General features: G+C 32.1%; 1 protein-coding gene across 1 annotated transcript in view; it reads right to left on the bottom strand.

The window, feature by feature from the left end:
* ptprma (protein tyrosine phosphatase receptor type Ma) overlaps positions 1 to 25,360 on the bottom strand; it is a 207,633-nt gene that overhangs the window by 34,367 nt on the left and 147,906 nt on the right. The window contains exons 17-21 of the mRNA XM_042714848.1: positions 14,460 to 14,611; positions 12,614 to 12,688; positions 11,082 to 11,108; positions 7,971 to 7,982; positions 7,279 to 7,472 (exon numbers count right to left, since the gene is read on the bottom strand). Of these exons, the coding sequence (XP_042570782.1) occupies positions 7,279 to 7,472; positions 7,971 to 7,982; positions 11,082 to 11,108; positions 12,614 to 12,688; positions 14,460 to 14,611 (460 nt within the window). The remainder of the gene's footprint in view (positions 1 to 7,278; positions 7,473 to 7,970; positions 7,983 to 11,081; positions 11,109 to 12,613; positions 12,689 to 14,459; positions 14,612 to 25,360) is intronic.

Raw genomic sequence — 25,360 nt, forward strand, 5'->3', positions numbered from 1 at the left:
ACACTGTGTCTGGAAAATAAATATAAACACATCTTGAAATGCACTATTGTTTAAAAAATCGATTTTTCATATTTCTGAAAGAGTCTCTTCTGCTCACCGAGGATGCATTAATTTGATTAAAAATACAGTAAAATTGTGAAATATTATTCTAATGTAAAATATCTGTTTTCTGTGTGAATCTCTGTTAAAGTGTAATTTATTTCTGTGATGTGCAGCTGTATTTCCAGCATCATTACTCCAGTCTTCAGTGTCACATGATCTTCAGAAATCATTCTAATATGATGATCTGCTGCTCAAGAAACATTTCTGATTATTATCAGTGTTGAACACAGTTGAGCTGCACAATATTTCTGAGGAAACTGGTGGTGTATGCATATAAATTATATATTTATACATTTTATAATTTTTTATGTTTACATATTAAATTATTTATATTAAATACAAAAAATTCTATCAATTTACTGACCCCCCACCCCTGCAAAAAATACATATAAAATACATAATATATAAATAAATTAAAAAAAAAAAAAAAATATATATATATATATATATATATATAAAACATAAATAAAAAAATGTTAGTTGAAATGAAAGAAAGTTAACTGAAATAAAATGTAAAGAATCTATATATTTCAGCTAGTTTTCAAGCCAACATTTCTCTTTTAACTTGATGCACTAAAGAATTAAAACTCAAATATATATATATAAATTTATAGACAAATGTACACACACACACACATATATATATATATATATATATATATATATATATATATATATATAGATATATATATATATATATATATATATATATATATATATATATATATATATATATATATATAAATGTATAACAACTAAAATGACAAAACAATTACTTGAACTAATATTTAAATGAAAAATATATATATATTAATACAAAACTTTATGTTATGATACTAAAATAACACTGGCACTGACAGGCTCTCAGGGTCTTGTTATATTGTAAATATACTCATAACATAAATATACTCATACACATTCACAGTATAACAGCAGCTACAGGACTTGGTTTGGTAAAGGTCATGAAGGGCAGACGCATTTAATGCATCAAAACAGACGTTAAAGCAGATTGAATGCAGGCTGATGTTGCTTCTCTGTTATTTCCTCGTTATTCTTCTGAGACGGCTCTGCTTTCATGTGGCATCAGTGACAGCGAGACGAGGTACGAGCGACTGACAAACACCTTTCAGAGAATGAGATGCGGAGTCCGACGCCGAGACCGCAGCGGGAGAATCATGACAGCCGTCAGCACACACACACACACACACGCCTCCGAGGGTATTCACACCGCCCAGATTCTGTCAAACAGACACTGACACGCTTCTGTGTGCTTTATCTGCTGCAGAAACACAAGACATGCAGGAAAACAGGCTCAACCTACAGGAATAAAGCACCCAGAAATGTCAATCCTGTCATTATTCACGTCGTTCCGAACCTGTAAGACTTCAGTTCATCTTCAAAACACAAATTAAGATTCTTGTAATCAACCCTGAGAGGTTTAGATTATTGTTTCGATGAAACTGAAATCTGTTCATCATATCAAGCGATTCACATGGATTCGTTCTGCAAAGCCTTTATGACAGTTTTGGGTTTTTTGGTTGCCTTTCAATAGAGGGACAGAAACCTTCATTAAAAAAGCCTTAATTTGTGATTAACTCTAGTCTTATGGGTTTGGAACAATATGAGGCTGAGTCTGGGTTATTATCTATTAGGGATATCTAAAATGAAGATTATAAAAAAAAAAAAAATTGTAATTAAAAATAAACATTAACTAAAATAAATAAATTAAATTAAATATAAAAAACTTTAACTTTTTTAAATTACATAATAAATTAACTATAGAACTTAAACTTTTTAAATAAAATAAAAATTTCATAAGAATAAAATAAACAAAATAAGCATTAACTGAAATAAATTAACAATAAAAAATAAACATATTTAAATAAAATAAAAACTTAAATAATAAAAATAAACAAATTAAAAACAAAACTGAAATAAATTAACTTAAAAACTAAACTTATTTTAAAAACACAAAACAAAACAAATTATTTTAAACTTAATTTATTTTATTTTTAATTGGTTACGTAAAACTAAATAAACAAAACTAAAAAATTAAAACGTAATAGAAACCATATAGATGTATTAAAAATAAAACTAATTCAAATAAAAAAATAAAAAAATAAAAATATATATATATATATATATATATATAGCCAGTTTCCAAGTTTACCTTAAAATACTAAAACAGCTTAAACTAAAATCTAATAATAATAATAAAAAAAAAATCACATATTTAAAAAAAATAATAATAATAATATACTCATACAAAATAAGAAAAACAACAAAATCACTTAAAATTGAACTAAAATTTAAACGAAAACAGAAAAACCCAATTTAAAATATTATCAAAAACTATCATAGTATTTTTAACGACACAACTTTTATTTTTGGGTGAACTGTCCCTTTAAGAGTTGCTGTGGCGAAACGGGAGAGAATAATGATTTTCAGACGTTGCTTGATTGTAAAATAATCTTTTGAAATGTAACAATGTGGTGCTGAATAAATAAGCTTCAGAGCAGACTGGAACGGAGCGGATGGAGAAACGGCTGGCAGGAAGCTCAGGGCTGTTTCTGTCCCTCAAGGCCGCTCGCTGCGATTGGCTGAGCCTCAGAATCACAGCCAATCAGACGCATGACTGGAATCATGAGCCAAAACTGTGGCGATGCTAAAAACCGGATCTGAACGAGAGGAGCGCCTCAAACACACACGAGCATTAACCTGCGTTTCGTCTCAGCGGCGCTGAGCATTAAAGCAGGAGGTGGAATCAACTCTTCTGATGCTGAATGACACGCGCTCTCTGAAAGATGTCAAAGCAAGCATGAAGAAAACAAGCATCAAGCCAACTTAATAATGCATGTTGTAAGATGTGGCTGTCGATTCTTTATTGTTACGCATCCCAGCATGCTCGAGGTGTTTGTGGATGGATTACTGCGCTCATGACCTCGGTGACAGCGACAGTTAAAGCTTCACACTTCAGTCAAGATGCTTCTGATGTGTTTCACCCACAAATGAAGCTTTCTTTAGAGTCAGATGTTCAAATGTGGGATTCTGACACTATAAATATACTGTACATGGTACTGTTGATAACGCGGAATATTATTCGTACACAGTCTAAAACGAAATACGACACCCGTTGCTCTTTTAATAAATAGTTCAATGTTTCCATAACATGACTCAAAAACTGAAGAAAATTTTGTTTTCATATTCATTTTAGATTAAACTTTATATAAAGTAATTGTTTGTTGTAATTTTTTTAATTATTATTTTAATATTATGGAAGCCCATTTCCATCATGTAATAATACAATTAAAAATAATAACAACAATAATTGTGATGGTCTGGAATGAAATATGACTGTTTCTCTTCTCTTTTATTTTTTTATTTGCATTCTCGGTTCAAGTTTTAGTAATTAGTTTTTTTTTTTTTTTTTATTACCTTTTTTTTTTTAATATTATGGAAGCCCATTTCCACCATGAAATAACAAAAATAATTAAATTTTTTATTTCTTTAATCTGTATTTTTCTTTATTTCAGTTATTTTAGTACATCAATTTAAACTTAATGAAAATGAGAAATATTTCCTTGGCAACTAGCTGAAGTAATATTATATATATATATATATATATATATATATATATATATTATTATTTTTTTTTTGGTAATATTTCAGTAACTTTGTGGTGTTTTTGTAATTTTTATTAGTTTTAAAAATCTCTTTTTTATATAAATTTTATTTAATTTTATTCTCTAGTTTTAGTAAACTTAATGAAATTAAAAATATTGCTTTGGAAACTAACTTTTATTAAGGTTTTTAATATTTTTTTTCAAATAAAGTTTTTTTTTTATTTCAGTAATTTTCTCTTTATGATTTTAGTTTTATTTTTTTTTCTCAATAACAACTGATCAAACACTTTTTCTTTTTTACAATGAAAAAAAAACACATTAACAACCTAATATTATTTAAAAATACAGAAAAATACCCATCTGTGAATTACAAGCGACCCAGCAACTATATTTTGAGAACATTTTAAATGCAATTTTATGCAAATCATCAAAACACACAGCGCCTCCACAGACTTCCATCAGAAAAGGGACAACATCTTCTCTGATAATATGACGGGCGGCAACAGTTGCTAAGGTAGGACTAGTGAAACTACAGGAGCTTTAAGACAAACTACAGGACAATCGGGAGCTAACAAGTCATATTAGCAACTAAAACATCTTACAGATATCCAAAAAGGGCTGCTTACCTCATTTATCTTTTCCAAAGTTAATGTACGGAATAACGAGAAGCAAAAGGAAAGATAAGGGAATATTTTAGTGTTGGTCATCTCAAACCATTATTCAACATGGAGGAGAAAACACAGCAAAGACAAGCAACTTTCACACGGAGGAAGGGACGAGGGAGTGAGAGCTAACCTCGACGTCTACCTGAACTCTAAAAACAATCTTTATTCATAATGAATCGTGCCCTCAGGGCGGGTGTCTGGGCTGAAATATTGATTTCATTCAGATGTGAAGGATAAAGCGGTGAGGTTATGGTGAGAGGATGCACAAACACAGAGCCGTGATGGCTGTTTAACGCTGCCCACGTCTCTCAGTCGCACTAGACGTTAACAAACGGCCGATCGCGTGAGTCGCGTCGTGTGTGTGAAGGTAATGCACATCATATGGTGGTGAAAAAGAGAGATAAACCTTGTGCGGTCAACAGGATTCAACAGAAGCTCATGGAGAAAACTACTGCAAATCATGTTCTTCCTCAGAATTTTTGTCTTGTTTTCCAGTTAAAAATATCTAAACATACTTAAATCAAGATATATTTACTTGAGAAGCAAGGTGACTTGATAAAAATGATCTAAATTAAGTTAATTTTTGCTTTTTATAACAACAAATATCTATGGAAGCCTGTTTCCGCCACTGAATAAAAAGAAATGAAAAAAATTATTGCGACTTTTTATCTCACAATTCTGACTTTTTTCACATAATTGCATAATATAAACTCGCAATTGTGAGAAAAAAGTCAGAATTGCGAATTTTTTTCTCGCAGTTTTTTTTTTTTTTTTTTTTTTATTCAGTGGCGGAAACGGGCTTCCATATATGTCAGTTTTATTTTATTTATTTTTTCCCACATTGACAGATAATTGTTCCTGTTTTAAGCATAAACTCACTTAATTTTATCTTCAGTAATTTTGCTTCTCAAGTAAAAGTATCTTGATTTAAGTATATTTAAATATTTGTACTGGAAACCCAAGACAAAAATACGATTTAAAAATTCTTAAATCAAGATACATTCACTTGTGGAGTAAAAGGACTTAAGTTTGTTTTCTGAAAAATGTATAAAAATTAAGTGAGTTTATGCTTGAATTAAGAAAAAAAAAGATCTGCCAACGGGGTCAGAAAAATAATCCCATTTTCCTTTTGAATTAAGTTTATTTGTTCTTGTTTTAAGCGTAAACTCACTTAATTTTCAGAAAACAAGACTTAGTATCTTAAGTCATTTTGCTTCGCAAGTAAATATTTCTTCATTTAAAACTAAACAAAATACTCCTTAAACATTGTTTAATCAAGATACATTTACTTGTGATGCAAAATGGCTTAAGATACTAAGTCTTGTTTTCTGAAATTAAGTGAGATATTAAATATTAAGTTTTGTTTTTTGAAGAATGCATCAGAATTAAATGAGTTTATACTTAAAACAAGTTTAGTCAAACTTAGTCAAGTTTATTTTGCTGATCTCATTGTTAGATATTTTGTCGTGTTTTAAGCACAAATTCACTTAATTAAAAAAAAAGACAAAAATTCTTTACAAACATTCTTAAATTAAGATACATTTATTTGATATGCAAAATGATTTAAGATATGAAAAAATATCAAATTAAAAAAAAATTACGATTAAAACAAGAATAAATATCTGTCAACGGGAGAAGAAAATTTAATAATTTTTCCAACCCCAGTGGCAGATTCTTTTAAGCATAAACTCACTTAATTTTCAGAAAGCTGGACTTAATATCGTAAGTCATTTTGCTTCATAATTAAATGTTTTGATAGTGCTGGAAAACAATACAAACATTTTGCAGTGAATATTAATAGAATAGTTCTGCTAAAAATGAATAATTTACTCACTCTCATGTCGTTTCAAACCAGCATCAACACAGAGATGTTGGACGAAACGTCGAAATTTCTACATCATTCTACATTTCTACATTTTTATAACAACAAATATCTATGGAAGCCTGTTTCCGCCACTAAATAAAAAAAAAAAAAATAATAAAATAAAAAAAAAGGTTATTGCGACTTTTTATCTCACTGAATTTATTTTTCACAGAATTGCGTAATATAAACTCACAATTGCGAATTTTTAGCAAGCTCTGAGAAAACTGTTGTACCGAAAACTGCTAACCTTTTGTGCTTCACAGAAGACAAAGTCAAGTTTGGAACGACACTGGGGTGAGTGTGTTTTTGCCTGTGGTGATTTATTCAGTTATAGGGCTGTGCAAAAAATCGAATACGATTTTCATGTGCATCTCTTCAGTAAAGACGCTCCTGTGATTAGTAGTATATCTCCAGCACGTGCGTTCAGATCAGGGTTGCCAGGTTTTCACAACAAATCCTGCCCAGTTGTTTCTCAAAACTAGTCCAAAACTAGCACAATCGCATTTCCAGGAGGTTCCCTGATAAAAATTGCATCCCAGGGTTAAAATATAAGTTTTTTGTCAGGGTTGCCCTGGTAATATTCACATTTAAGGGCTAAATATCACGTTATTGGTATTGGGGTCGCTTCAACCCGCGGACATGAAAAACAACCGCAGACTTGGCAACACTGGTTGGCATTTACTACATAGAGCCGTAATTCACTGACAATCTACACAAAATCGATTTTAAAATCGCAGGCGATTCTTTGTCGATTTTGAAAGCGATTTTGTGTAGATTGTCGGTGAATTACGGCTGGATTTGTTGTGAAAACCTGGCAACCCTGATCTGAACGCACGTGCTGGAGATATACTACTAATCACAGGAGCGTCTTTACTGAAGAGATGCGCATGAAAATCGTATTCGATTTTTTGCACAGCCCTATTCAGTTACCACCCTTAAAAAATAACATGCAAACAGCATGCAGCGACGTATAAACGTGTGACGAAACATGATGTCCAGAGTAAACTAAAGTAAAAGAACTCACCTCGTATTCCTCTTTGAAGCCGTAACCCTCGGCGCACTTCATCTGCGTGATGTGCTGGAGAAGATCGGCCACACGGATGGCCGGGTGAAGCTGTCCCGTCTGATATGGGACATCCACCGCCTCGCGTTTCTTGTAGGAGTGAGTGTGCGACTGCACCAAGCTGCTGGTCTCGCTGTTCATGGTGTGGTTTTCATCTGACGGGAAAAACGCAAGGGACAAACGGTCAGCAAACGCAGAAGAAAACTGCGAAGGATTGGATGAGCAGTAGGTTGACGACTACATGAAGAGATGAGCACAGAACAACAGGTGAGTCGAATCCAAACATGTGCATAAAGAGAACGCCGGTAACACCAAAACAAAACCAAGCCGTCTGTTCTAGCTAAAGAAACTGGCTATCCGATGTCAAAATGAGGTCGTACGAATGGTGGAATGGTGATGTCTGGATGTGGCACCTTCACGACAGGGTTGGGAACCAAAAGAAAGCACATTTGAGGATGCAGGTGAGTGGAGGGTGTCACATATACTGTATGCATGAAGAGGGCGGCCACGGGTGACGCCATGCTAGCTAATGGGAGGCGAAATGTGACACAAGGCCATGCGAGAGAGGCGACACGGTTTGAGGGGAGAGGGGGGAGCGGATCCCACTGACAGTCACCCCCCCAAAAAAAACACAGGGCCGATTGGCAACTTACCATTAATGGGCACTTTTTAAGAGGATACATAGGTTAAATGTGAAGAAAGAAAACAGGAAGAGAGAGGAAAAAGGGTGTAAGCAACAAGATAGTTGAAGCAAGAGCAGCTACACATGAAGTCCAGAGAGTATCTGAGGTTCTGACTGACTTACTCTGAACCGTCTGAGGTGTCAGAATGAAGGAATGAGACGAGGCCGAATCTGAACCTGCTCAACGCTCGGGTTCCTCGAGTACAAATCCCATTCAGGTACTCCACCGTGACACGTTTGTAGCGGCAATGGCTACAACTTTCTAAACAGATCTAAACGAGTTGGGATTTCAACGAATTGACATTGTAACGTTGTTTCAACGTTTTACTTTTCTTAAGATCTTATTAAAATTTCCAGTCTGACTTCTGAGTACTTAAGTAACGTTTTTGCATTAAACGTCATTTTATTTCAACATCGGAGCAACAAAAGACAATATTTCAACCACATTTCAACGTTTATTCAATGTCATGAATCAGGGTTGAATTTTGTTTCAATCAATTTGCATCAATTTTGCAAATCGAATTGACATTGCAACGTTGTTTCAACGTTTAACTGTTCTTAAGATCTTATTAAAATCTCAAGTCTGAATTCTAAGTACTTCGGTAACATTTTCGCATTAAACGTCATTGATTTTCAACATTCAGGCATTATTTCAATCACATTTCAATGTGTATTCAACATCATGGATCAAGGTTGAATCAGTGTTGAATTCTCTTTCAGTTTTTGCAAATCAAAGTTGATATTGCAACATTGTTTCAAGGTTTTACCATTTCTACAAATCTTGTTACAATTTCAATTTTGAATTCTATACATTTTGGTAAAGTTTTTGCATTTAATCAACATTATGGATCGAGGTTGAATCACTTGAAGGTTTTTTTTGTTGATTTTCAAGTATTCTGTTAATCTTTTTACAACCTTTTTGCATTAAATGTCATTGTTGTTCAACGTTGAGACATTATTTCAACCACATTTCAACACTTATTCAAAGTCATGGATCAAGGTTGAATCAGTGTTGAATTTTGTTTCAATTTTGCAGATCAACGTTTCAGTTTTTTTACTGTTGAAAAAAATTCAATGTTGATTTCTAAGTATTGTGTTAACTGTTCTACAACCATTTAATACCAAAAAAAAATAACTGTTGAAACAACCGACAATATTTCAACAACATTTCAACGTTTATTCAACGTCATGGATGAATGTTGAATCAGTGTTGAATTTTGTTTCAGTTTTGCAAATCAGCATTGATATGGCAACGTTGTTTCAAGGTTTTACCTTTTCTACAAATCTTGTTAAAATATCAATGTTTTATTCTATATATTTTGGTAAAGATTTTGCATTAACATTATGGATCGAGAACAATTACTTGAACTTTTTTTTAAATTTACTTTCAATGTTAATTTCTAAGTATTCTGTTAAGCTTTTTACAACCTTTTTGCATTAAATGCCATTGTTGTTCAACTTTGAGACATTTTTTTCAACCACATTTCAACATTTATTCAACGTCATGCATCAAGGTTAAATCGGAGTAGAATTTGGTTCAGTTTTGCAAATCCAATCAAAGTTGACGTCGTAATGCTGTTTCATTGTTTTAATTTTTTGTACAGTAAAAATAGTTGGTTATATTTTGTTAACCTTTTTGCATTAAATAACAGTTTTTCAATGTTGAAACAACAGCTGACATTATTCCAATGTTTATTTACAGGCAAATCAACGTCATAGATCAAGGTCGAGTCAACATTGATCTTGCAACATTGTTTCAATGTTCTATATTTCGTACATATATTTTTTAAATCTCAATGTTAAATTGAAGTATTTAGATAACCTTTTTACAACCTTTTTGTTTTTAAATGTCGAATCAACAAATTACATGATTTAAAACACAAGTCACCGCTTATTACTGTGTTTATCAACATCATAGATCCAAGGCCAAATCAATGTGGAAATTTAAATTTTGCAAATTGTATCAACATTGGTATCACAACATTATTTCAACATTTTACTTCTACGACAGATCTTGTTAAAAATTCAGTTGGTTTATATGTATTTTGTTAACCTTTTTACAACCATTTAGCACTAAATGTTTTTCCAACGTTGAAACAACAACCAACGTTATCTCAACCACATTTCAATGTGTATTCAAGGGTTAATCAACGTCATGGATGAAGGTTGAATCACTGCTGAATTTTGCAAATCAAATCAAATGTTGATATCCAACGTGTTTTAATGTCTTTTCGTACAGATCTTGATAAAAGCCAATTTCAAAGTATCTTTTTTTTTGTTTTTTTTACAACAACCAATCATCTAACAACTTCAATCAATAAGAAAACAACAAACAACATTATTACCACAACACAAAAAACGTTTATTCACGTCATTCGTAAATCAAATCCCAACATTCTTTAAAATATCTTGTTAGAGTTCCACAGAAGACAGAATCGACACGAGGCTGAGCAAATTATAATAACTGAATGATAATTTTCAGGTGAACTATCCCTTTAAGACAACAGAAGTGCTTTATGTACTACAAGTTCACGCATCCTTGTGTCTTTCGAGTGGATGAATGGGAAATATACTTCCTGAACCCAAGATCTCATTTAATATAGTGATTTAGAGCCATTTTAAAGTTTATAAATGTGATACATTATCATTAAAATGGGTATTGTTATAAAAAAAAAAGACTTTGACATGTGCACAATTGATTTGATAATGACAAAGTGTGTTTTAAATGCTATCGTGAGCATAAAGAGCACGTCTGCAGACACTGATGGAAATGACCATGGGTCGCTTTATTCGTTCGTGCCACACTGTCACTCCCCCCTCATCCGGTCCACATTATCTGTCCATGCACATGAGAGGTCAGAGACATACGTGACGTCACACGCACGACACGGAATGCGGATGGGATGGGGTGAAGCCTCGGCTCGGGGAGGAATAAACCCTCAAGTCTCACACAGAAGAGAAAAGCAGGCAGGTATGAATGTGAGGAAGCGTCAGATCTACTTCCTGTCTGTCTCTCGTCAACACAAACAAGCTATTCTCAGGACGTGGTCATGTGTGGAAACAGAAACGGAGGTTTTCTCACCTAAGATTGCGGTCGGCACGAAGGGGTCTGCTCACGGCCGAGAGACGTGCAGAGGTTTACAGAGAAGAGAAAAGCGGTTCAGTCCACACTGATCCAGATCAAGTCAGTACTGCATTAGTCAGGAAGGTTAAACAGGTGACCACAGACAGAACTGGTTACACACAGACCCCATGAAATGGTTTGACATGCTTTACTGGTTAAACTGTTAATACCCTTGCACAAAGAAAAAGACTGTAAAATGAAAGAGTTTACACAATCGTATAAAAATTTTGGGTTTGGTGAGATTTTTTAAATGTGAAATTATTTGATCTAAAATTATGTAAAAATTTTGAAATATTATTATAATGTAAAACAGTTGTTTTCTGTGTGAATCTCTGTTAAACTGTAATTTATTCCTGTGATGCACAGCTGTATTTTCAGCATCATTACTCCAGTCTTCAGTGTCACGTGATCTTCAGAAATCATTCTAATATAATGTTTTGCTGCTTGAGAAACATTTATAATTATTATTAATGTTGAAAACAGAATATTTATGTGGAAACTTTGATGCATTTTATTTTTCAGGATTCACAGATGAACAGAAAGTTCAAAAGAACAGCATTTATTTGAAATGGAAATCTTTTGTTACATTATAATGTCTTAATTGTCACTTTTTGATTCATTTAATGTGTCTTTGATGAATAAAAGCAGCATGAGTTTAGTATCTTTGAGATACTATTACAGTTCTGAATAACATTTTTTTTATTAATAATTAGTTTTTAGGTTGAAATTTCTGGTTTTATATTACCTTTAGTTAACGTTTAAGTATCTTGTGTGTGTGTTTGTAATTTTTATTCGCTTTATTATTAATTTGTATTTATATACATTTAATTAATATATTAATTATTATTAATGTATCAGGTTAAACTATATTAATAGGAGAAATGCTGTCTTAAAAAATAAAACAAGTTTTTAAAATATTTTATTTTAGTAAGTTTAGTATATTTCAGTTGAAGTTTATTTCATGTTTCAAGTAAAAGTTTTTTTTTTTATGCTAGCCGAAATATTTTTATTTTAGTATATTAAATATATTTATATAATATATATATATTTTTTTTTTTTCAAGTAATGAAAATGTTTCTGTCAATGGTTTTTATGATAGCTGAAATAAAATAAGCATTTTAAAATATTTTATTTTAGTATATTTAGTGTATTTTAGTTAAAGTTTATTTTATTTCAAGAAATGAAACTTTTTTTTTTTTTTTGAGGATTTGTTGTTTTCATTAACTATAATAACCCTGAATAAAAATACAAATACATCTTTAAAAAAAGGGGAAAAAAAACTATATTGAACAATATATCTTCTAAAAGTACATTTATATATATTTATATATATATGTTTAGTGGTACGTTATCATACAGATGAACTCAAAGTTGTGGATGTGGGCTAAAAGAACTCCGACTGTGATTTCATGCGGTCTATAAAGCTCAGTTATGCGACAGGAAAAGCAGAGCTGTTTCAGACAGAAAGCAGTGAACATGCAGAGCTTTACCTGGATAGTAGGAGTTTGGCACGGCGGTGCTCAGTGTGTTAGTCTTCATGGTGAACGAAGACGGCGAGGAGACAGCTTTCAGAATAAAAAAGCATGAGTAAGCAGATAAAGAGCACATTTGAATTCTTAAAACACCAACAAACATTTAAATTTGACTTACATTTCCACATGCATCGAACATGTCACCGCACACTTACTAAAATGTGCTTTATTTGTATTCTGATGCCATGTTAACCTTAAAAACTGATGTACCAGATATTAATTGATATACCATTATGCCATGTGCTATTGTAGTGTTTGCTAATATTTTATTCTTAGATTTTGATTATTTTAGTATACTACTGATACACTATTAAGTTTTTTGTTAATATTTTGAATTAGATTTTATTTTTATATGTTCTGTGTTCTCTTTAGTTTTAGTTAAAATTTTGAAAATTTGATCATTTTAAATATTTTTTTTTATAAAATTTAAGTAATTTCAGAAAGGTTTTGTAATTTTTTTTTATTTTTTTTTAAATATATATGTCTTTATATTGCTAAAATATGTCCAATATGTCTTTTATTTTTTATGTTTTCTGGTAATTTTAATATTAGTTCAAATTTAGCAAATTTGTCATGTTTGTAATATTTATAATTTTTTCGAATGCCTAAATATTTTTTAAGTTTTAGTTTTATATTATTTACTTTTAGTTATAAAATTTAAATATAAAAACAAATAGTTTTTATTAATATTTTACTTTTTTAAGGTTTTAGTAATTTTGTTGTGTATTTCTGTAATTTTTATTTATTTATATATATATATATATATATATATATATATATATATATATATATATATATATATATATACACATATACATATATACATATATGTACAGTTTCTGAGTTTTGGAAACAAATAATAATAGTAGAATAAAGGGATTACATTTTAAAATATTAACTAAATTGCTATAGTTTTATGAATTTATGTGATTACCACTATTTTTGATGATAAATCTGTATTACATCATAAAACACAGCTAAATAAAAATAAATATATAAATAAAGAATTTCTCAAATATAATATAAATTTAAGAATTACACATAGGGCACTATTAATATTTAATATATTATTAAACTGTTAAAGTTTTGTAATTATTAAAATTGTAATACATTTTTTTAATTTGTTACAGTTTTATGAATAATAAATAAATAAATAAATAATAAAATTTCATAGGAAACTATTATTCATAAAAAGTTTTATGAATTATTTTTAATTGATAAAGTTTTTTTAATTCAATTTAATTATTTAAACAGAATGGAATCTAAAAAATATGAGTATATAAAAATATTGAATAAAAAATATGAAATATAAAAAAACAGGAAACAAAATTTTTGAAGAAATGAAACATTTCATGAGGCACATTTTTTGTAAAAATTGTTATGAATTTTTTAACTGTTAAAACTTTATGAATTCAATTGATTAGACAGCCTTTTTTAAATTAAAATTTAATTAAACTATTAAAAATGAACAGAACTTGGGAAAACAGAATTTGATAAAAAAAAAAAAAAAATGAAACAGATTTCATAGGGTGGCACTTTTTTATGGTAGTTTAGTTATGAATCTGAAATCAAGTGAAGTGAGGCAGGTGGGCGGGGTCAGATACGAGCTGCGTTCTGATTGGCTGAGTGAAGCAGGTGGGCGGGGTCAGATACGAGCTGCATTCTGATTGGCTGAGTGAAGCAGGTGGGTGGGACAGACAGATTCTAAGTGTCAGATCTCATTCATGTTCATGCTTAATTCAAACGACACATCAGATCCTGTTCAGTGTTTGAAAGGACTGAGGTGTGATGCTCAGAGACTCACAGCGTCCGTTGAGGTTGTGTGTGTCCATGAATGAAATGGCCTCGTCGCAGCTGGTGCCCTGCTCAGCGTAGCTCTTGTCCATGGAGTTCACCATCACCGTCATCTCCTGCCGCGTGCTGCTCAGCGTCTCCTTACGCTTCTTGGCCAGTTTCTTCAGGAAGACACACACAGATCACTGCCTGCAGTACTCTGAGAAGTAGACTGGTGCTGCTCTGCGTAAGAGCAGAAGCCATGAGAGCTGCACTCATGTAGGAAAAAATAAATCATTAAAAATTTAACAATTTAGGCAGAATCTATCTATATAAATAATTATTAGTATTATAATTGCTAAATAAAAATATCACACAAAATAAAAAAATATTATTATTGCAGTATTTCACTATTAAAATAATAAATAAATAAATAATAATTTTCCTTGACAGAAAAAATTAAAATAAAATAAAAAATAAAAAACAAAGAAAAAACAACAACAAAATTAAGGCTGCACAATTTAGCTATTTTTTTGTGATTTAATGTCAATCTATACTAATTATTTTAATTATTATTTTTTTTATTATTACTACTGTATGATTTTATTTAAAAAAAAACTTATAATGACAATATTTTTACTTTATAGAAAATGCTGCACAATTTTGCAAAAAGTTTTGTGATTCTATATCAATATAACTAATTTATTAATAATAATAAATAAAAATAATAAACAAAAGAAATAGCACTATTGTAATTTCACTGTATTTTTATATTTCACTATAAAATAAAATAATTTTTTTTTTACATAAAACTAAAAAATTACAGCAGCACAATTTAGCAATATTTTTTGTGATCAATATAACTAACCACTTTCATTATTACTACTAAACACAAATATTAAACAAAATAAGGAGTCACTATAAAAAAGATAAAATTACAATACTAATACTAATAATACAAATCACAAATAACATTTATTAATTTAATCCCTCTAAAACATGCACTGCATACACATCACACATATTTCATTAAATCACAGCCTTTGTAATTAGACAGTGACACTAAGCCATATTTTGGTTTTGACTGAGTTTGTTTTAATCGTTTGTTTTAAGCCCTGGTTGATGGTTCGGTGAATAAGACCGTGGTTCAAACGCGGCCAGCGTGAGTGTGTGTCTGTTCCTGGATGAGAACGGCGATCAGCAGCAGCAGCGCTCCGAGTGGAGGTTTCACTCACTAATGCGCACTCCGGAGAGCGTCTGTCACGCCGAACAGAGCCGACTGCAGCTGATCAACACACCAGCGCTTGGACAGAGCTGAGATCTCGTCTCGCGCTCTTCAGCTTTAATTAATGGAGGCTTGGAGATGATGACACTCAGTCAGGGGAGGCTGATGCAATATTAGTTTGTATTTGGGTTAACACTGCTCAGGTGACACTGAAAACAGACCATCTCCACTGAATCACACTTAAATATATATAAATATATATATATATATATACTGTATATATGTACAGATACAAGCTGCAGAAACACTGCTGACACTGTAGCTCTGCTGAGACACTCAATGCTCAATACAAATACCTATCTATCCATCCATTCATCCATCCATATTTTTTTTAAAATATATAACATTAATTTATCTTAATAAATTAACTTAATAATTAATTATTCTAAATATATATATATATTTATTAATATTATATTACAAATGTTTACATTTAAATATATTTAAAATTATATATTATATATACGTTTATAATTATATATTATATATTTTATAAATTACACACACTTTTTTAAATATGAAAATAATTATCATTATATTAAATTTATATATACAGCAACTTTTAAATTATATATGTAAAGGGTTAGGGTTTTATTTGACTTTTTATATTAAATATTTAATTAAATCATTTAAAATTTATATTAATATAAATTGATGTTTACAAAATTATAAAATTTTATATATATATATATATATATATATATATATACACACACACACACACACACATATATAAATTAATATAAAACTTTACTTTTAAATTCTGTACTTATATTTACTTTAAATACATACATATTTATATTATATTACAAGTGCATTTAAATATATTTAAATATGTACTGTATGTATATTTTATAAATTACACAAATTTTTTATATTAAATATTAAAATAATTATAATAAATTTCATTATCATTGTTATATGTAACAACTTTTAAATTACATAAAAAAAATGTTAGATTACATTTAAATATACAGATATATTATATTTTATAAATGATACACACATAGAATTGTAATTTTGAATAATAAATATTAAAATAATTATTATATTAAATTGCTGCAACTTTTAGATTAAATAAGAAAAAAATGTATTAAATCGTCATATATTAAATTGATGTTTATAAAACAACTTATATATATATGTGTGTGTTTAAATTTGAATCTAAATATAAATGATTACATTTAAATATACTTTAATTCATATATTCTTATAAATTAATATCTAAATAAATTTGAATTTCTGTATATTAAATACTCAATATATATAGAAGATGGTCACAGAAAGACAGATTTGCCTTAAAACTTTGATTCTGGCATAGCTCTGCCACTGGCACCACCGAGGAGGTTTAATGTGGCCATCTGCACACGGTGGCAGTAAATGAGAGCGCTTTGATTTCGGGGGCCGCTGGTGGGTTTAATGCGATCTGTGCTTCCTCTCGGGTCTCAGGGGTCTGCCGGGGCCCATCGTATCTTTAATGGAAACCAGCGCAGCGACTCGATGGATGCTGCCCAGCTTTAAGTGGTCTAAAACAGAGCGGACAGACCTGAGCCGCACATTAAACATAAATAAATTAAAGTGAAGCCATTTCTCTGCTTCATCCGTTCATCTGCTGAAGGTCAGCGCAATACGAGCTTTTACAAATGGAGAAACGATTTATGCTCGTCATCAGAGAGGCTCTGAGTAACACACACACGTTAGCGCTCCTTTCTGTCTTACATACAGCTAATCAATGAGTCTGGAGCTGATCAGTTCTCAAACACACAGCTCTCAGTCAAGTTCTGCATGAAAAAATCCCATGCATTTTCTCCACAGAGCAAATTATTTTGTGTGATAAAGTTGGCCAGTTACTCCTGTTGGCAATGATCTTCAAACAAATATATACAATGGATTTTTTTGTTAATTGTAAATAAAACATGTTTAAGAGGTAGAAAATACTACCAGTTTTCCTGCTTTAAAATTTCTCATTTAATTCATCGTGTTACTCACCATTTCTCTGTAATTATTTGTCAAATCTACTAGCAAGAAATTTTATTCAATATAGAAAATATTGCATATATATTAAAGCATATGTATATTTTATATATACTAAATATTAAATGTAATTATTATATAAAAATTATATGTGACTTAGATTAGATAATATATATTTTATAAATAACACATTTTTAAAATTACATATTTTATATTATATGTTAAATTTATCATTATATACAAATGCATCAATTTTTAAATTATACACAATATAAAAACAAGGAGCAAAAGAGGTTATTTATTGGAAATTTATTCCCATTTGGCATTAACAACAAACATCTATACTGAAATACATGTATTTTTTATTAAGTAAATAAGATTATTGAATAGAAAATACAATTTCAGTTTCTTAACTTTAAAATGTCATGTTTAATTCAGTGTTTAATTTTCCATTTCTTTGTAATTATTTGTGAAATGTACTAGCAATTTCTGAGTTTTTTATACTATATACTATATATAAATTTATAATACATTTTTAAAGTATATGTATCTTTTTACATACAATAATTATTATATATATATAATATATATATATAATGATATATGTAACTTTACATTAGATATTTTATAATATATTTTATACATTATATACATTTTTACATTTACATATAATTATATATATATATATATATATATATATATATACATATACATATATATATAGATATATATATATAATAAATAATAAATTAATAAATAATTATTTGTGAAATTTACTAGCCATTTCTGAGTGAAATCTGTTTCAAAGTAAATTCTATTATTTGTGGGGCTCTGTAAAATTACATGCAATAGAAAAATAAAATGATATATACACACCCACACATTTTTCTTACATTATAATTATATTTAATTTAAAAGCTTCTGTTTACAGCGTATCGAATTGCAGCCAATTAAAGTTAAATGTGTGAACGCAAGGACCAATCAGCAGCATTTAAAATGAGTTGCTGAGCAAAATAAATCAGAGTTTGATTGACGTACATAAGCATACCAAAGCTCGGCGTCTAACGATCTTTCACCTTGATTTCAGCTTATAAGGAGAATAGCGACACATGTTGCATGTTTAAATGCATTACAGCATTTTAATTCTGTTAACAGACCATAGAAATCACGATTAGACTGTCTTCAGAAATTACCAACGTCTAGGATTCGTCAATCGTCAAACTTGTTTCATTCCTGAATGAATCTGTGATTTAGGGTGAATCAACTGAATAAATGATTCATTTGATTGTTTCTGAACGAATCATTTGAATAAATGAATCAAATGACTCATTTATAAAGAGAGTCACATGTCTAACCATGAAACAGCAGAATGAATCACTGCAATTAATACAAATGAACTGACTCTATATATACTGTGTGTGTGTTTGTGAATTAAATGTATATTATGATACATATGTAGTATTTAACAATACATAGTTATGTTAAATCTCGAAATGCACTGTATTTTTCTCTAGCGTTTCTAAACAGAGTCTGTCTGTATGCTGTTCCTTCAAACTCCAACACTATGCTAATTTTTTCCCCCAATTATTCGGATCTGATTTACTACAATGGGATTTCTGAGGTAATAACACTTCAGCGTGCAGAGATCGGGAGACTAAATCTTTACAGCGCCTTGTCATCATCTAAATTGGCATACATTTCAGACGCTCGCATCTGCAAAGATTTGTCCAGGAGCTGACATTCTCACGCTACACTTAAAAACAAACGAGAGTCTCTGCAGAAAGCCCCGGAACATGACAGTAGCACGGCAATTACTGGTTTCCTCGTTTCCAGAGGCTTCAGATACATTCAGACGCGCTAAACGCTAATGACTCCAGCGACACACTCGAGCTAGACACAAACACAGTCAGCGCTAGCAGGGCCTTAGCCATCATTTCACAACGTCAAACATAATACCAGCAAATAAAACAATCAAATACAAAAAAAAAAAAACAAAAAAAGAAAACTAAAAGAAAAAAAATAAATTCAAACACAACCTACCAAAATCGCCTTAACATACTTTAAGCTCTAAACCACTAGAAGTAACTTCAATAAATTATCAATTAAATTCTGGAAACACTGTAACTTCTGATCAAATTCCGTACTTTTCTCTCGCTTTCTAGTGCAAATGTCTAAGGCTCCTTAAATCACTGAATTAACAGAAGATCAACCAAATGATTAAAACAAGAACAAATGTTTCAGGAAGCTGAGGAAAAACAAGTTTTCACTTCCCACTGACAGACAATCTCTCATAAAACAAGAATAAAAAACTTCAATTTTCATTACATTTCTCAGAAAACAAGACTTTGCATCTTCATTTTTAAACTCAATTAAATATATCTAGATATAAATAATTTAAGACATATACTGAGGAAGACATTATTTTCTATGTTTTTCTGCTCTAATTTAACACCCTTTTAAGGCCTTCTTTTAAGGCCTTTTTAAGACCCACAGAAACCCTATTCTGTTCTATTCTATTCTATACTATTCTATTCTGTAGCCTATGGTTTAGGAAAGAAATAAAGTCACACACACACACACACACAAAAAAAAAACTGTTTTTTTATAACTTTTTCTTCATGCATTCTTGCTGAAAAAACAACAAAATATCGACAGTCTAATCTACCATATCTCAAAATCTTTATTCTATTATATGGGGCTTTTCTGTAAAAAAAATAGAGTTTTCAGATCAAAGGCTGTGTTTGAGACTGTTTACCAGTTAGCTGAGCCAGAATATTCAACATTTAATAACAAAATAAAACCCTGAACTTTGATAAAAAAACAGTCTTTGATCATATCTAAACTGTATATATCCAAATGCAAAACCTAATCATTTATATACACACGTTGCCCTGTGAAAACAAATGTATATTTTCATCTAAGACCATGAACGCCAGCCACTGCAGCATCATGTGATGATGATGATGAAGATGAAGATGAAGATGAGCGGAGGGTATAAAAACTCTCTCTCAGACTCATCAACACAGGCTTCTCTGGATCCTCACAGCGATGTGAAGCCGCCTCTCAATCATCTTGTTGATTCAGTTGCGTTCCTTATGGCAGCCGCTCAACATTTCTGCCCGACGGGAAGCTAATCACTTTACTGTTTGCTTCACACGAGCGAAACTTAATGGATGTTGTCATCTAAAGTGTAATCTGTAATGCGTGAGTTTAAACAGTCTATTAGTACTTTACTAGTGAATACTAGTCCAATTACACACTCATATCTCATACTGGTTCATATTTATAATCTGATTTAAATAAATATAAGATAGCAAAAAGCAATACTATAATGATTTGTGGTTAAAAATTCAAAACTTAAGAGCAAGTGCATTTCTGTATGTTTCCACTGAATATTCAATGAAAACATTACCTATACACAAAGGTTAAAAACATGGAATTGTCTTGGACAAAAATATGATATGTCTATATAGTTTTTATTTATTTTTATTTCAGTTTTAGTTTTATTCATTTTAATACATCAAGTTTAACTAAATGAAAATGACAAACGTTGCCTTGGAATCAAGCCTTTTATTTTTTATTTTATTTCAAGTAACAGATGTTTTTTTTGATAACTATAATAACCCTGATATAAATATATTTTCTTAGAATGGAATATATGGAGGGCAAAATATATTTTTTAAATGCTTATTAAAACATATATTTATATTCTTAAAATATATTTTCAAAAATATTTGAAAAATGTTCAAAATTCAGATAAAAAAAGTCAGAATTGCAAGATAGAAATTCTGAGAGTATTTTGCAATTCTAAATTAATATCTTGCAATTCTGAGGAAAATCCAATACATCCAATGCAATTACCCTTTATTTTTTATTTTGTGGTGAAAATGGGTTTCAAAACAAAATTAACCAGTTTTATTAGTCAAAAACAGTATTTAACATCACTGCACCAACTTATATACATTCATTTATACCAATAGAACTAATTCTTATGTGTTAAATCAGGTAGAAATAGCTAACAATTGCAGGTTACCATTTTTACAGTGTATTATTAGTGATGCTGTACTTAATAACTACTAATAAATCACACAGAGATCATAATATATAGTTTGGAGACTGTCAGAAATATCTATTTATCCAAACGCTGCTGCTAATATATTCGTGCTGGTTTCTATTTTCGCTGCTGACAAACTCATCACCCGTGGGTTTCTACTAACACATGTGATCTGTATTTTGTGCAATTGTGTCTGCATTTTGTCAGACACTTGGTAGCATGGGATTACTGGAGCTACAACTGTTCTGCGTATCAGAATTGTAATTTTTTCCATTACAAAGCAGGATTTGAAAAGGAATGAAGTGTTGTGGATGCATCGTCTGGTTATTTCATGGGCGTCTCAGCGTTGAAACCTGACAAAGCCTGAGATGTTCAGACTGTCGCTGTCGTTTATGCACCTGGGAGGGAAGGTGATTGAAACGCCTCCCAAACACCGACAGGGAATTTGGCAACGACGTGAACAGCCTATTTCCTTGCAAATGTCAGACTCACTGTGAAACTAAGAGCGAGCTGAGAGAAAATGGGAAATAGATGTGAAATTGTGTTACTGAGCGCATTCGATAAATCACCAAAAAAAGTTCTGGACGAAGATCCAGAATCCAATCAAGAAAACCAGTTAAACCAGTCTAAGGTTGGTCTGATTGGAAGGTTTTAGAGGAATTTTTTAAACATTAAAATGTTCTTAGACTGGTTTAGGCTGTTTATTTCAGTCCAGTCTCTCTGAACCTGTAAATGTGGTAGAAATGGTTTCTCTAATCACTATTTATCAACCACATAGCAACACCCCAGCAATCACCAAAATGCTTTAGCAACACCCTAGCAACCACCCAAATACTCTAGCAACCACCAGAACACCTTAGCAACCACATAGCAATACCCTAGCAACAGCAGAACACCATAGCAACACCCTAGCAACCACACAGCAACACCCTAGCAACAGCCAGTACACCTTAGTAACACCCAAGCAACCACCCAAAAATACACTAGCAACAGCCAGAACACCTTAGTAACACCCTAGAAACCACCCAATTCCTCTATCATCCACCAAAACACATTAGCAACCACATAGCAACATCCTAGCAGCCCAGAAACCCTTAGCAACCACCCAAATAGTCTAGTAACCACATAGCAGCACCCTAGCAACCACCTAGCAACACCCTAGCAACAGCCAGAACACACCCTAGCAACCACTGAAATACTCTAGTAACCATCAGGACACCTTAGCCACCACATAGCAACACCCTAGCAACAGCCAGAACACCCTAGTAACCACCCAAACACCTTAGCAACCACACAGCAACACCCTAGCAACGGCCAGAACACCTTAGTAACACCCTAATAACCACCCAAATACTCTAGCAACAGCCAGAACACATTAGCAACACCCTAGCAACAACCCAAATACTCTAGCAACAGCCAGAACACCTTAGCAACCACCCATATACTCTAGCAACCACATAGCATTTACATTTATGCATTTTTAGCAGACACTTTTATCCAAAGCGACTTACAGTGCATTCAGGCTAACATTTTTTTTTTACCTAACATGTGTTCCCTGGTAATCAAACCCACGACCTTTTGCGCCGCTAACGCAATGCTCCACCACTGAGCCACAGGAACACCCTAGCAGCACCCTAGCAACCACCCAAACACTCTAACAACCACATAGCAGCACCCTAGCAACCACCAGAACACCTTAACAATCTCCCATACTCTAGCAACCACCAGAACAACTGTAGCAACCACATAGTAACAACAAAGCAACCACCCAAATACTCTAGCAACCACAAAGCAACATCCTAGCAACCACCCAAACACCCTAGCAACCACCAGAACACCTTAACAATCTCCCATACTCTAGCAACCACATAGTAAAAACAAAGCAACCATCCAAACACTCTAACAAGCACCAGAACACTCACATAGCAACACCCTATCATTATGGCATGAGTTTTGCATGTATGCAAATGCCACAAACATTTACTTCAGGAAAGTGGACATAACCTCAAAACCTCCCTAGACTGCTTTAAGCTGTTTATTTCAGTACAGTATCTCTGAATTGTATAAATACAGTAGAAGTGGTTTCTCTAATCACTGCTGACGGTGTCTCTCCTCGTGTTCATGCAGATGGAAATTCTGAACGAAACGAAACACAAGGTTCCTCCGCAGCGCACTGCTGCCGGGCACAGAAAATGACACACAACAGATTGGCAGCACGCAGCAGCAGAGATGCCGCTATCAATCCTGACACAGGAAGTAGATGCTGAGCGCAGCACCAGCTGAGAGGAAACACATCGCTTCAGATGAGAGATTCACCGCACAGAAGAGATTCATTATCAGGAAAATAAGAACACAATGCAAAAGATCTCAACCCCTGTGCTGTGCTGAAAATCCTAATTTGGCTTTTGAAAATTGCTTGTAAATCTCTCAATATGCTATATCATTACCAAATCTTGGATTTAATCTTTTCGTTAACTCGTTTTCTTTCGGTTAGCACATATTTTGTATTTCTTTGTGGAACTGGTTGATCGTAGGCCTCATCGATCTGAGCTTATGCACCAGTCTTTGAGTGAACAAAACTATCAATGAGTAATTTTGGCTGAGGCATTTTTTTTGGGAACTATTAACTTGCAAATGACCCGGATATGTTTCAATGAACTCTGAGATGTTGACGCTTCAGTTTAGTCAAGGTTTAAGTTTAATAAGATAATCTGTTTTTATTCTTTTCAAATGGCCTCCAGCCATCTTAGGACAGAAAGAAGGACAACGCAAAGTACACAAGCACCTTCCCGCTGCGCTTCCAGTCGACGCGCGGCGATGATTCAGCGCTCATGCATATCTGATGCCGCCGGGCTACTTTAGTCACTGTCCCTGCAGACTCAGTCCTCAGACCTTTCCATTTCTGTTTTCTCTCCTTATTTTTATTTTTTTCAAATGTAACCGAAGACTTTTTCTCTCTCTTTCCTTTCCATTTTTTCCGGGCATAAACACAGCCATTTGAAGTTTAACCTGAACCCCTGCAGACAGAGCGAGTCTGCGCTGATAGTTCTAAAAAAAAAAAGGCTCTTTTAAACACAAGTAAGTTTCTCTGTGTTTTCCAGGAGAGAAACATAAATAAAAGCCCCCGTCATGCCGCGGTGATGAACCCGGGCCCCTGGAGAGCCGCACGGCAGATCTACCCTTGAGCGGAGCACTCTGTTCCAACCAGCGCCACATAAAACACAGAAAAGCCATTCTGTTCCTCATTTACAGATATAAATCTGGGTGTTTCGCTGACACTCACCTCTGGGTGATACTGAGAGCGACACAGCGGTGGCTCCGCTAATGTGAGCGGGATGCACTTTGCATGGAAACCGGGGCTCTGATTCTATAAAACCCTTGGTCTGATATGTCACCAATAGCTGAAGACGTTCAGCTGGGAAAATTGCACTGATTTTATTTACATGTGACTTTGAGACCAAAGTGCTATTTATAAGAGGAGCTTGTTATTTCGAGATCTTCACTAGTCAACATTTTTATTGCTCATACAGTTACATAAAACCGCCTTAAGATAAGAAACCCTTAGTTATGCAGGGGGAAAGATAACCATTCAACCAGTTTAAGATTGACCTGGTTGGAT

The sequence above is a fragment of the Cyprinus carpio genome, chromosome A24 (genome assembly GCF_018340385.1).
Source record: "Cyprinus carpio isolate SPL01 chromosome A24, ASM1834038v1, whole genome shotgun sequence".
Taxonomy (NCBI): domain Eukaryota; kingdom Metazoa; phylum Chordata; class Actinopteri; order Cypriniformes; family Cyprinidae; genus Cyprinus; species Cyprinus carpio.